The sequence below is a fragment of the Panthera uncia genome (assembly GCF_023721935.1).
Source record: "Panthera uncia isolate 11264 chromosome B2 unlocalized genomic scaffold, Puncia_PCG_1.0 HiC_scaffold_25, whole genome shotgun sequence".
In the NCBI taxonomy this organism is placed as follows: domain Eukaryota; kingdom Metazoa; phylum Chordata; class Mammalia; order Carnivora; family Felidae; genus Panthera; species Panthera uncia.
In genome coordinates, this window is record NW_026057581.1 from 24825921 (window position 1) to 24840531 (window position 14611).

The 14611-nt window shown below is 40.9% G+C and overlaps 1 protein-coding gene across 1 annotated transcript in view; it reads left to right on the forward strand.

Annotated features, from left to right (window-relative positions):
• The first annotated feature begins 2531 nt into the window (after positions 1-2531).
• GMDS (GDP-mannose 4,6-dehydratase) overlaps positions 2532-14611 on the forward strand; it is a 628119-nt gene continuing 616039 nt past the window's right edge. Inside the window, exon 1 of the mRNA XM_049654927.1 lies at positions 2532-2838. Coding sequence (XP_049510884.1) covers positions 2737-2838 — 102 coding nt within the window. The 5' untranslated portion in view covers positions 2532-2736. The remainder of the gene's footprint in view (positions 2839-14611) is intronic.

Genomic DNA, 14611 nt, shown 5'->3' on the forward strand with positions numbered 1-14611 from the left:
TCACCATGTAGGACACAGCAAGAAGATGGCCCTTGGTTATCCAGATGGAGAGCTCTCACCAGGAACCAAATCAGCCAATGAATACCTCCTCTGAACTCAGAGCTATTACTATCCACTAAGTAGCACATCCTCCTCAGAGATTTGTTTTGAGTTGACAGGACTTGTTATGGGGTTGAATTGTGTCCTCTCCTCCCCTCAATTTTATGTTGCAGACAACCTCCCTGCCAGTACTTTAGCACATGACTTAATTTAGAAATAGGGTCATGGCAGAGGTAGTTAAGCTAACATGAGGTCATATTGAGTGGGCCCTAATCCAGTATGAGTGGTGTCCTTATAAGAGGAGAAAATTTAGACACAGATACATGTACAGGGAGAATGCTATGTGAACATGAAGATGGCCATAAAAAGCTAAAAGAGAAACTGTAGAGGAAACTAACCCTGACAATCCCTGATTTGGGATTTTCAGAATTGTGAGGAAATAAATTTCTATTATTTAAGCCACCCAGTCTGTGGTACTTTGTTGTGGCAGTCCCAGGAAACCAACATACAGCCCTACCACCTTTCTTCAGAGAAGTTTTCTAGGGAAATATCCTTCACTTTTCAATCTTTCACTGTGTCTCAGAACTACCATTTCCCTCAATATTTTGTAATTATTTTATTTATAGGACCTACAATATCATCAATTTTCTATGGGTCTTCTATTGTTATACTTCTACTGTCATACTAGAAAAGGCAAATGTCCAGTATTTAGTGGTATGATAGGAGGTCTCACAGCTGCGGGATAAACTTGGTAGGTCCTCTCTGAATAACCACTTTTTTTCAGCAATTATGGGGAAAATATTAAATAATGTATTTGAAAGTATATTTATATTAAAACAAACATAAGTTTTCAAGATAATTTAGTAGATTTCAAAGACATTTCTTGCTTATAGTAAGTTCCCCTAAATGAAAGTGTTCACTGTCTTGTGCATCAGGGCCTCTTCATTAACCATTCAGAGGCAGCCTTCTACTATTGCATGTAATGCACATTTATTCAGTTGTTCTATGTATAGAATAGACAGATGAGGGACAAAGTGTGAAACCAAAGACAAGTCTATCTATAAAGGTAAGGAGTATTCCTGAGGAGCTTAGGGGACAAACAGATTTTAATTTTAATTTTTTTTAATGTTTATTTATTTTTGAGGGAGAGAACAGAGCATGAGGGGCAGGGGCAGAGACAGAGAGGGAAACACAGAATCTGAAACAGGCCCCAGGCTCTGAGCTGTCAGCACAGAGCCTGATGCAGGGCTCCAACTCAGGAACGGCGAGATCATGACCTGAGCCAAAGTTGGACACTCAACCGACTGAGCCACCCAGCTGCCCCAAACAGATTTTTATTTTAAACCTGAGTTTTTCTGATTTGGGGATTTGAGGTCTGTAATAACTTGCATGATAGGTTGGGGACTCTCTAGTCACTCACTTTGTGATTTGGAGTGATGATCCGAGGTGATTTACTGCAGAGAGGAATAGCTGCAGATAAGCAGAGCAGTGGAGACAGGGAAGTTTTTGTCTCTTCTGTGGATTCCAGCCAACTGCTTAGGTACACACACCTGCTGCCCTCCCAGTGTGTGAGTCACCTCTGCTCTTCTCTCTGCCCAATGTGCGGCTGCCATATGGAAGCCAATTCAGCAGACATCAAGCTAGGACCCCACCTTGCATTTGAATTGTTATTTTTTTGAAATTGGCCATGTCTAGGTTTATAGGACCTTGCAGTCTTTTCAACATTTCCTTAAGTTGCACATGAGTGAGGCCAGACTTACTTGTACTCTGCCAGACCTCTGAACTAGAATACTTTGAATCCAGTTACTTGGAACTTTGTGCCTGGTTCCAAGCTTCAGGGAAATATGAGAAGAGCCAGAAAGCCAGGATACAGGTGAGGTTAGTCTTAACTCACATCTGTGACACCATTTAGGGTCCTTGTAACGCTAGTGCTTTCAGTACACATAAAACCAAACTCATCAAAAGGCATTGCAACAGGTTTTCATAAATTATTTATCAGAGCTAATGGCCCCAGGCCCTGTGACGCCTAGATTTGGAATTCAAGGCTTTCTCCTTACTTAAAGGTCAGTCCATCCTTTCTCTCAGCATCCTCTGGAACTATTAGCATTCCTGGGAGATTCAGAGGGGCGGAGGACAAGAGATAGGGGTTCCAAGGAGGGTAAGATGGTGAAGTCTAGGCCACTGACGGCCCGACCTCTCCACGCCAGGCCTTGCCAAGGGACTGGCCAGGCGTAAAGACCTGGTAACAGTTCCCTTCCTGAAGCTGCCTATCACACCCGGACAGAGCAGACACAGCCCAGCGGCCAGCCCGCCCCTCCGGCGCCCCACCCCACCCCCGGAGCCAGCGCGGCCTGCAGCGGAGGGGGCGTGGCGTGGCGCTGCGGCCGTCGGCAGGGGGCGGGGCCTGCCGCGGGCGCAGAGGGAGCGTCGCGGGCTGACGCGAATGACGCGGCGCCCGCCAGGCCGCAGCCCCGCCGCCCGGCAGTGGGGCCCGCCTCGGCCCGCCCCCGGCCCTCCCCGCCCGGCCTCCCCAGCGCCCCTGTCAGATTGTGGCGGCGGGCCGCGCGGTGCGCTAGTTCCTTGCAGCCTGGGCGAGGAGACTTGCGCGCGGGCACACCCCCACGTCCCTTAGGCGCCGCTGCCTCTGCTCCACTGGCCTCCGCTCCGCCCAGCCTTCTGCCGCACGCCCGTAGCGACATGGCACACGCGGCGGTACGCTGCCCCAGCGCTCGGGGCTCTGGGGACGGCGAGATGGGCAAGCCCAGGAAGGTGGCGCTCATCACTGGCATCACGGGCCAGGTGAGTGCCGAGGAGGGGGTTTGAGCCGGGCCTGCTGCTGCCGGGGCACATGTACGCCTTGCCCCGCGCTCGGGGCTGCCCGCGTTTCCAGGAACAGCCTTCTGGGCATCCCGGAAGGTTTCCGATGTGGCTTGTCGTAGAGCTCGGAGACAAGATGTGTCTTGTGGAGAGTGTCCTGGATACATTGGATGCTTCTAGGCTTACCTTGGGGGCGTGGGGGCGTGTGTTCTACTTGGGATGTGGTCCTCAAACCTGAGCAAGATTACGCTCTCTCACCTGTCCTGCCGGCGACTGGAGCGCTTGTTTTTCCAAGCCCTCTAGGGTGCACTTCCAATTCAGTTCTTTAGAGATCCTAGTGCTGGAGGAGGGAAAGGGACTGGTTTTCCGTGAGAGAGAGTGTGTGTGTGTGGAGTCAACTTGCTGTATTTCCGTGTAAGGGCCAAGGCCACTTACCTGCTAATGCTTGGGAAGCAGGGGAGTTCTTGCTCTTTTCGTTCCCGCCAACCAGATTTCCAGACGAAAAGACAAAATAAAAGAAAGTAGTGCCGTGGGGCCACAGACCAGGAAATGTTTTTGTTTGGGGAGTACACCTCACAAAACCTTTTTAAGTACACAAACTCCTGAGATTCATGTTAACACATTTGAAGTGTATGTGACAGACTGGTCCAAAAGTTAGGCTAGGGTTCTATTTTCAAATAAAAGGAGTTCCTTGAGTGAGATAATCATGAGGAGCTGTCCTGCATGTTGGAACCCCCATGTGCAGACTGAGCGTGACTGTTTCTGACAGTCATCTCTTAGAGATGTTGCAACAGGTAGGACCCGACCACTGTATCTAACCAGGCTGTGCTGTGTGAGATTCATTGGTGATGGAATAATTTTGCTCATGTATTTTTGTAGATAGTATTTCTGGAGATTTCCTGGTAGTGGCTAATATTACTCTGTAATGAAGATGATAATAATAGCTAATAAATGTTGTGTTTATTATGTATTGATCACTTGACTAATATTAACTCATTTAGTTTTTACAAGTACTCTTTGAAGGGGATTTTTTTTTTTTTTCAACCTTCACTTTACTGATGTGGAAAGTGAGGCATGGGGGTTTGATTTGCTGAAATCAAACAACTAGAAGTGTCTAATTCGGATTCAAACTCTTCTCACAAAGCACTCTAGCATTAGAAAAGAAGTTGGAATTGGCCAGATGTAGAGTCAAAGAATATTAGACAATTTTAACTACTGGATATCTGATTAGTTTCTGATTATTCATGCATCTTACTTTGTTTAAGGTAATTACAGTAAACAACTGTTTGAAAACTGGTTGAAGAGGTGTGTAGGACAAGGATTTGAGGTTGAGGAAGTGAACCATTAAATTAGTCAAGGGCCCATATGCTTCCAGGTCACGGCCTACATACTTTTTTTTTTCTCTCTAATGCTGAGGACTCTTCCAATTTCTTATACTAGATCTGAAGGTCAAATGTTTACTAAGCTTATATGAACTCTTGAAGGTAGAGATTTTTTTTTTTTTTTTTTTTTTTAGTACCATTAAGAAATTAGTTAAGCTGTTAATGTAACTCTGTTGGTATGGCTTATACCAATTTGAGTGACCAACACTGTGAATCAATGCAGGTTAGAAATAAAACCTTGTTGAGAGCTTTGAACACAGTCATCTGGTTGGTACTGAGTGACAAGGGAGGAGCAGAAGTGGCCCCCACTGTAGTTTGTCCTGTAGGCTGCCACAGGGGAGTCTTTCTTATACATGTGTTCAGCATGCTATGCCCTGGCCAGACACTTTTGGTTCATCACTTCATTTCTGACTTTAAACTCCTGCTTGAGTTTCAGGCTCCTTTTACTCTCAGCACCAGCATTTTAAGCTTTCCTCCAACATTCACCCTCTGCATTATTCCTTTCCATGTTGAGTTGTTGTGTTGGCTTCCATAGCCCCTGGCACAATGTTGAACTCTGTATTGCCATGTAAATCCTTGTTAATGGAATTTAATGCCCTGCTATACTTTGCATTTATCTTCTAGGACAGTGACTCCCTACCTGGGTATTAAGGATCTCCAGAGGACTATGGAGTTAATACCAGAGGTCTGAAAATCTATACGTTATTATTCATTTTAAAAATAATATTCAGTGAGAGCTTACTGAGCCACTCTGCCAAACATTTTATATCCCTACCTTAGGGGCAGATACAATTTTTATTCCCAATTTACACCTACCTAAGTAAGGTTAAGAATGTTCCCTGGGAATGCACATCCAATGAGTGTCAGAGCTGAGATTTGAACCGAGAAGTTGCTTAGACCCATTTTGTTAACACACTTCTGTGGTAAGCTACACACAATTAAAATACAGTTCTGTGTGTGTGTGTGTGTGTGTGTGTGTGTGAGAGAGAGAGAGTGAGGGAGAAAGAGAGATTGTTTTACTCTAAGAAGTCTCAGATTCAAGAAGATGAGGCAGACACCATTGCCCTTAGGGCATTCGTGTCATTGTGCCATGATGGGCTCTTAAATGGGTTGTCCCAAATTCCCACTTGAGAATGAATGCAGATAGCCATGGTGCCCTGTATGCTATTTATCATCTCTAGTATTTATCATCGGGCTTCATAGTCTAGCTTCAGCCCCCCTGTCTATTCTTAATACAGTAGTTGTGAATCATTTTCTCAAGTTTTTACCTCATTAAATCACCTTAAAGAAAAACAGGCTCTGGCTTTGCATTGCTGCCTCTAGGCCCTCTACCAGTCATCCCCAAAGCTCACCTCCATTGATTGTCTTAATTGTGCTTGTGGTTCTTTACTACATATATGGGTGGAACTGTTCTTGCTGTTGTGTGAATACTGTCTCTTTGTACCTTGTTGGAGTCATTTTGTGGCTGAATGCCCTCACACGTTGTACTCCTTTTCACTCTCCTAAAAGCCTCTGTGCACTCCAAGTAATCCTGCCAAATGCAGCCATTCCATGAACTTTCTTTGTGTTTACATATATGCACCCTCCCCATTGGCTTTATAGGTAATTTACATATCTTGGTTCTTTGGTTGGTGAACTGCTTCAAGATAGAAACCTTTTCAGCATATTATCTCCCACATAGTTTTAGTTAGTGGGCTTTCAAAAATGTTGACTTACTCTTCTCATTAACAACACATCTTTGTTCCGTGTCTGCAAGGTACAATGCTTATTTTGATGCTGGTGGGAGTATAAAGATATTTAAATTTACTCATTGCCCACTGGGATTTCACAGTCTTTGAAGAACTTAAGACAATGCACATGAAAAAAGTAGTGTTGTACAAGTATGTTAGGGGCCAAATGAGTGGTTTATCTAACCTCAGGATTCTGGGAGAATATAGGTATTGTACCAACAATATAGGTATTGTTGAATGCTAGAAATAGCAGGGACTATATTGGGGTGAACAGTGTGCATAGGAGTGCAGAGAGGGGAGGGTTTGGGGACAGTGAGCACAGATACAATAATAACAGAGGGAATTTAACTTATAAATTAGTTATACCCTTGCTCATTTCCAAAAAGATTCTGAGGTGGCATCAATAAAAAAACACATCATTGGACCATCATAAAAAGAATGAAAAGAAAAAAAGCCCCAGCACCCCAAAACCACAGAACAGGAGTCTGCAGTGAAGGCAATAGAAAGGTGGAGGTAGTGTACCAAAACCCAAAACTAAGAGGTGGCTGCTGTCAAGGTGGACGTAAGATTCAACTTTGAGGTTCCTTATAGTCAAGACAAAGTGATAGGTGAATGATAGGTGAGTGAAACTTTTTATTAGTATTACACTCTTAGAGAAATAACTTAAAAAAAATGTTTATTTATTTTGAGAGAGAGAGAGAGGGAGGGAGCATGTGCACAAGCAGGGGAGGGGCAGAGAGAGAGGGAAAGAGAGAATCCCAAGTAAGCTCTGCACTGTCCGTACAGAGCCTGATGTGGGGCTTGATGTCACGAACCATGAGATCATAACCTGAGCCGAAGTCAAGAGTCAGCTGCTTAACCAACTCAACCATCCAGGTGCCCCTAGAGAAACAACTTTTAAACAACAGAACAACATGATGCACAATATGGTTGATAGTAGTTTTTTAAAAAAGACACTCATCTCCCTGGGACACTTTTATTACTCCCTATTGGATGACAAAGGCACACTTTTTTGATAGAGACTTAGATAATTGAATGGTTAGTGTTTGTGAATTTTTCCCTTTTTTAAACATATACTTTTCTAACATCTGTTATTTCAAGCTGGTCCCTGCCAAGAGAGCACGCAAGTTGGAGCTGTAGATTACTTTGTCAGGTATGTTGATTGTCAGTTTAATGTTGGTGTTTTAAAAGTGGAAGAATTTGACGTGGTGAGGTCCTTCTCACTTGTAAGTTGGTCTAGATTTTCTTTGGGAAGTGGTTTAGATCTGGCCAAACATTTATGCAAGTACCTATTCAAGGTTCCACATTTCTGCATCATGACAGATGGAAGAGAAAGCATTTATCTTTAAATAGTCAAGAGGAGTTAACTTGTCTGTGTTTGGAAGACAACAAAGAAACTTTTGGTCCCTTTGGGTTATCAAGGTCAGATTCTTTAAGTCATATTTTGTTTCAGAATTTTTTTTTATGTCTTATTTTTTATTTTCACCAATTTTGTTTCATTTGAGCATACTCTAGCTTCCATGAAACAATCCTGGCCTTTAAAGAAAACACGTTAAATGGATAACCTAATTCCCTGGACTCGGGTGGCTTTTGCAGGCTTCCTTTTCTTCATTGAAGGGTTAATTTAGCACATTAGAAAATAATAATTGAGAATTGGCAGGAAGTACCATTCTCCCCACAATTTTCCTTAACTCCTTTTAATTAATGCTTCAATTGAATTATAATAGATGAAGGGGATACTACCTCTTTTGGTTTTACTTTCTGATGCATATTCAGTTTCCCACAAATTTCTACATTCCAGTATAGGTATCAGAAACATCACTTATGGAGATGGAGATTTATTTTTTATATTTATTTATTTATTTATTTGTTTGTTTATTTAATATGAAATGTATTGTCAAATTGGTTAACATACAAACCCAGTGCTCATCCCAACAGGTGCCCTCCTCAATACCCCTCACCCACCTTCCCCTCCCTCCCATTCCCCCATCAACCTTCAGTTTATTCTCAGTTTTTAAGAGTCTCTTATGGTTTGGCTCCCTCCCTCTCTAACTTTTACTTTCCTTCCCCTCCCCCATGGTCTTCTGTTAAGTTTCTTAGGATCCACATAAGAGTGAAAACATATGGTATCTGTCTTTCTCTGTATGACTTATTTTACTTAGCATAACACTCTCCAGTTCCATCCACGTTGCTACAAAGGGCCATATTTCATTTTTTCTCATTGCCACGTAGTATTCCATTGTATATATAAACCACAACTTCTTTATCCATTCATCAGTTGATGGACATTTAGGCTCTTTCCATAATTTGCTATTGTTGAAAGTGCTGCTATAAACATTGGGGTACAAGTGCCCCTATGCATCAGCACTCCTGTATCCCTTGGGTAAATCCCTAGCAGTGCTATTGCTGGGTCATAGGGTAGATCTATTTTTAATTTTTTGAGGAACCTCCACACTTTTCCAGAGCAGCTGCACCAGTTTGCATTCCCACCAACAGTGCAAGAGGGTTCCCGTTTTTCCACATCCTCTCCAGCATCTATAGTCTCCTGATTTGTTCATTTTAGTCACTCTGACTGGTGTGAGGTGGTATCTGAGTGTGGTTTTGATTTGTATTTCCCTGATGAGGAGCGATGTTGAGCATCTTTTCATGTGCCTGTTGGCCGTCTGGATGTCTTCTTTAGAGAAGTGTCTATTCATGTTTTCTGCCCATTTTTTCACTGGATTATTATTTTTTTGGGTGTGGAGTTTGGGGAGTTCTTTATAGATTTGGATACTATCCCTTTGTCCGATATGTCATTTGCAAATATCTTTTCCCATTCCGTTGGTTGCCTTTTAGTTTTGTTGATTGTTTTCTTTGCAGTGCAGAAGCTTTTTATCTTGATGAGGTCCCAGTAGTTCATTTTTGCTTTTAATTCCCTTGCCTTTGGAAATATGTCAAGTAAGAAATTGCTGTGGCTGAGGTCAGAGAGGTTTTTTCCTGCTTTCTCCTCTAGGGAGATTTAGTGAAATGTGATAATGTCTGTTAAAACTAGCCCATTTGATTGGTAATGGCTACATGGAATCATGGAGCCAAGGCTTTTTCCAGTGCAGGGGAGAGGCCCATGATTGGTTAGTGATGTCTGCCTGGGAGAGGGAGTGACAGCATGCATGCTATGTCTTTACAAGATTGCGACTCCTTGAGAATAGGAAAAAAGTGTCTTAGTCATTTATCCCCTGTGAGGTACTCAAAATTAAGTTAATTAAATTAATCTTTAGTTACTGTTGTTTATTGTCTTGCAGAAGACTTGCCTGGAAATTGCAGATGATTGTAGAAATAAGAATAAAATGTTAATGATGTATTCCTTTTTGGTTGGGTAGAAGCAAGACATCGTCAGGGTACTGGGCAGATTGGGATAGTATATACTTGACAAATTGCAGTTTAGGAGGTGAAATGATTTATTATAACTTAAGGTTTAAAGGACATGGAATATGTTCATTTCAGGGAAAAAAGGTAACATGCCCAGTTTTGTGTGATAGATTTCCTACTGTTTTTGTATTCATATTTACCACTAAATTTGAAATATATTCCTGTGGTATACATGTTGGGATTTTAGAGCTACAGTTAAATACCATTATTGTGTAGAGGAGGAAAGGAGACTGAGAAAATGTGATTTCCCCAGGTCACACAGAAAATTAGTGCTCGTGTTGATTAGCACCCTGGACTCTTGTGTTTCTATTATGTTAGGACTCATCAACACTGTTTTCTGCTAACAAGAAAGGGAGACTGCTTTAAGCTAGGAATATTAGAGTAGAAACTATATGTAGTAATATTATAGTGTTCTAGAAAGTTGAATAATAATAAATATACATGTGAAGAGTAATCAAATCTGTTGTGATATGTAAGGTAAAGGTAACTTTATGTAACATTTAACATCTTATATTAACAAAATATTTTCCTTCTGCAAAAATTGTGAGGCTTAGGGTAATTAAATAGGAATCTTTAGTATGGGATCTATAAAGGAAAATTAACAAGATTATAGGGACTAAATAAAGAAAGGTTAACTTTAGACAACACATTCTTTCTATTTTTTTATTTGAATATAATTGACACGCAATGTTACATTAGTTTCAGGTGTATAACATAGTGATTAAACTTGTCTATACTTTATGCTATGTTGACCTCAAGTGTAACTACCATCTGTCACCATACAACACTATTACAGTACCATTGACTCTATTCCCTGTGCTGTGCCTTTTATTCCTGTGGGTTACTTACTTCATAACTGGAAGCCTGTATGTCCCACTCTCCTTCACCCATTTTGCCCATTCTCCCACCTCCTTCCCTCTAGCAATCATCAATTAGTTTTCTGTATCTACAGATCTGATTCTGCTTTTTGTTTGTTTATTCATTTGTTCTGTTTTTTAGATTCCACATATGAGTGAAATCATATGGAATTTGTCTTTCTCAGTCTGACTTCTTTCACTTAGCATTATACTCTGTAGGTCCACCCATATTGTCACAAATGGTAAGTTCTTATCCTTTTTAATGGCTGTATAATATTCCTGTGTGTGTGTATGTATGTATGTACTACATCTTCCTTATCCACTAGGACACTAGGATACTAGTGTCCTCCATGGACACTAGGTTGCTTCCATATCTTGGCTATTGTCAATAATGCTGCAATAAACATAGGGGTGCACATATCTTTTCAAATTAGTGTCTTTGTTTTCTTTGGGTAAGTACCCAGTAGTGGAATTATTGGATCATATGCTATTTCTATTTTGAAGAACCTTCATGCTGTTTTCCACAGTGGCTGTATCAATTTACATTTACACCAACAGTGCATAAGGCTTCTTTTTTCTCCACATCCTCACCAACACTTGCTATTTCTTGTCTTTTTGATTCTAGCCATTCTGACAGGTGTAAAGAGATATCTCATTGTGGTTTTGATTTGCATTTCCCTGATGATTAGTGATGTTGGACATCTTTTTATGTTGGACAACACATTCTTTAGAGACCTTAGACATTCACTATTCATTCAAGGTCATATGCTGTCCTGAGCTGGTCAGTGCCTCCAAACTTAGTGCTACCTTATCTACTCATGACATGGGAAAACCCAGTGCTGCACATCTCCATGTTTGGCCTCTGGACTCCAAGGCTGAAATGAGAGTGGCTTTTATTAGTTACTGACTTGATTTCTGGATGAACTGAAAGTACACTTAAGTGTCTTTGTGATCCTCAACGGCTCTTTAAGGTGTAGAGTTCTCAACTTGCCTGTTGAAGCAGCCTTTCCTGAACTTTTGTGAGACAGAAGTTACCACTAAAGAAGAATTATATGGTTGTGATTCTATGTAAAGAATCAGGTTTAAGGAGTGAGGCAAAATGTTTGCCTTCTGGATATTTAGTAGATAATTATTGGGGATAGGGTACAGAAAAAAATTACTGACATTGATAGAATGATTACTGTGTGCCATACAATGTACCAGGCATCTTTACAGATTATCTCTTTTAACCCCAGGTGGTATGAATTTGACTGTCCACCTTGTATTAAACAAGGAAACCGAGACTTGGAGAATTTCAAAATGACCTAAGAACCCTTAATGCACTAGTTTTTTTCCCTCAGGACCTTCTTTCCTGCATTATCAGACTAGCTCTGTTGGGGCAGTTTGTCAATTAACTGCAGAAGTTCACTGCTCTCAACTTGTTTTTAAAGGCTGCTATATAATTTGATTGGTGTCTTACCATGCTCCTTAGGTGATGTTAACATTAGCAGTGTGTGTGTGTCTTAGTGGAAGTATGGAAGGGGGGTAGGGAAATGGAGGTCGAGCACTATGTTCTCTGAGTCCTTTTGAAGGGTTCTTGTGGCTCATTTCCCCAGTGTTCTTTTCAGTTCTCTAAGGGATTTTTACAGTAAGAGATTAAAATACTTCTCCCTGCTCATGAACCTTCCTCTTCCAGGGGAGAGCCAGGAGCCAGTAGTCAATTAATAGGATCCTCAGAAACAGGTAGGTCTCTGGGGCTACAGTGTGGGTGATGGGCTGTCTGGATGAAAATTGTGGCTGGAGAGCTTATACATAAGCTCTGATGGTCTGAGTTTTCAGTGTGGTGGAGAGAGGCAGGTGAGAGGCTGAGATGCTTGCTTGTGCGGCTGCTACAAATTGTTCCCAAGGATTCTTCTACCTGCACATGGATCAGAGAGTTACAGCTCCCAGTTCACTTGTTGTGCCCTTAGATACATTTTTTTTTCTTTCTCTAATGCTACTTTTTGTTTCTATAAACTGGGGTTTGTCCTTGATGTCAAGGTCCAGATTAGATTTTCCTTAGACTCAGAAGTCTTCTAGATTCTTGTAGCCTGTTATGAACAAACATGGTCTAAGCCTGAAAATAGTTTTGCCTGCAAAATGATCTTAGCAAGTACTTTTGATTTGATGTTTCTTCTGGTGAGTTAGTTTAATCTGAAGAGATGCTTCCTTGACTTGAGAGTAGCCTCCCCTCTTCTCTCTTCCAATAGCATTGCATTTGGGCTACTAGCAATTCTCCTATTTCATACCTCTTCTAAATTTCCAGGCAGTAATTTTTTTCATGCTTCATTTATCTCTCCTCCCAGAGGCAATTACATTTTGGTGTGAATCTGTTTAGTAATAGAAGTATTGTTAGTCGTAATTAATGCATTCATCAAATGTTTGAGTGCCAAATATGTGTCAAGCACTAGGGATATAACAGTGAACAAAATGACAAAAATGACCATCCTTATAACATTGATGATGTTCTAGATGGTGTTGATAATTATGGTAATTATAATAATTAGCACATATTGCACATTTACTTTCTGCCAGGCACTGTTCAAAGTTATTATATTTATTACTGAAACAACAGAGCACTCCTATGATGCAGTTTTCTTATTATCCCCAATGAATACAGAAGTTAAATATATTATCCAAAAGTGGGTCCAGTCATTTTTTTCAGAGTGACATCTGAAATGTAAATCCCATTATTTTTTTTCTATTAAGTTTGTAATTGGTATCAACATATAAATTCCAAGGAGAGATACATAAATTGTATATCAGATTTGAAAAACAAAGCATATTTAAGAGTTTTTTGCAGTTGTGGAAAGGTGGATTATAGTAGTAAAATAAGCCTGCACTAACCACTCACTACATTAGATACCTTTTATTTTATTAGCTGTGTCATGTGGGTCATATCTTAGTTCTTTGGAGGACCTGTATTGATGACTAATCTTGTAAACTCTCTGCAGGCTGGGGCTCTGTCTTGGAGCAAGTGGAAGAGAATGAGTTAGATTTTTAGCCCAACTTGGGTTTGAATTACTGATTAGTTGCTTATGAGCTGCATGGCTTTGGGCAAGTTTTAACCTTTGCTGTTGGGTTAAAAGAGTAATTCTACCAAGTAGAAAATAATTCTTGCACATAATAGGGACTTTTGCCCCATTATTAGAATGTACCTTCTCTTTGCAGTGTTAAGAAGATAATAAAAGATTTCTTGAATTTAAGGAAAGAAAGTGGAATGAAGAGTGTATTAATATTTAGCTTTGCTTTGTACGAGTCTATTATCAGTGGCAGAAAGTTCCATAACATTTGGAATCAACCACAAGGCTGTAAAGTACTGGAAGTGAGGAGATTTGACATCACTAAGTCTTACAGACTGATTATATAAGCAGATCTGGGAGACAGTCTTATCTTCCTGTATAAGAGGATTGCAGGCAGTGGACTGCACTCTGAATCTTCCTTACTGTGATTGTGGTCCTGGAATGAAAGGTTGGCATATTGGAAATGAGAAAGATGTGTTGAGTGCTTTCCTACTTTGATCAAAGATTGTTATGTGGTGGAAACGTTTTTTAGTCTTTACATGTAACTAGATTACCTGAGGAAAGAACATGGAACTGAGAATCAGAAGCTGGGTTTTAACACCACCTTTATTTTATAGCCTTAATTTTTTCTGAGCCTGTTTCTTTTTTTTTTTTTTTTTTTTAATTTTTTTTTTCAACATTTTTTATTTATTTTTGGGACAGAGAGAGACAGAGCATGAACGGGGGAGGGGCAGAGAGAGAGGGAGACACAGAATCAGAAACAGGCTCCAGGCTCCGAGCCATCAGCCCAGAGCCCGACGCGGGGCTCGAACCCACGGACCGCGAGATCGTGACCTGGCTGAAGTCGGACGCTTAACCGACTGCGCCACCCAGGCGCCCCTCTGAGCCTGTTTCTTAATCCTTATTGCAAAGATGCTTTGGTCATCTCTGAAGTCTATTCAGAGTGTAAAGTGCTATGACTTTAGGATTGAACCCTAAAGGTGGTTCAGTGAGTTAAGTGTCCAGCTCTTGATTTCAACTCAGGTCATGATCTCATAGTTCGTGAGTTTGAGCCCTGCATTGGAGGGCAGAGTCCCACATCATCCAGAAAGAACCTGCTTGGGATTGTCTCTCTCCCTCTGTACCTCTCTCTTTCTCTCTCTCCTCCCAAAAATAAATAAATAGGAATTTGTAAGGTTAAAGTGAAAAATCTGAGCTGTCCTTTTTAGGTTATACCTAATTAAGTGGTTTTTTTATGAGAATGGATTTTTAAATTCCTGTTATTTATTATATATATTTTGAGCTTAGCATTTAATAGTTGAGGTTTTATTCATTCAGTAAATATTTGCTGAGATTTATTC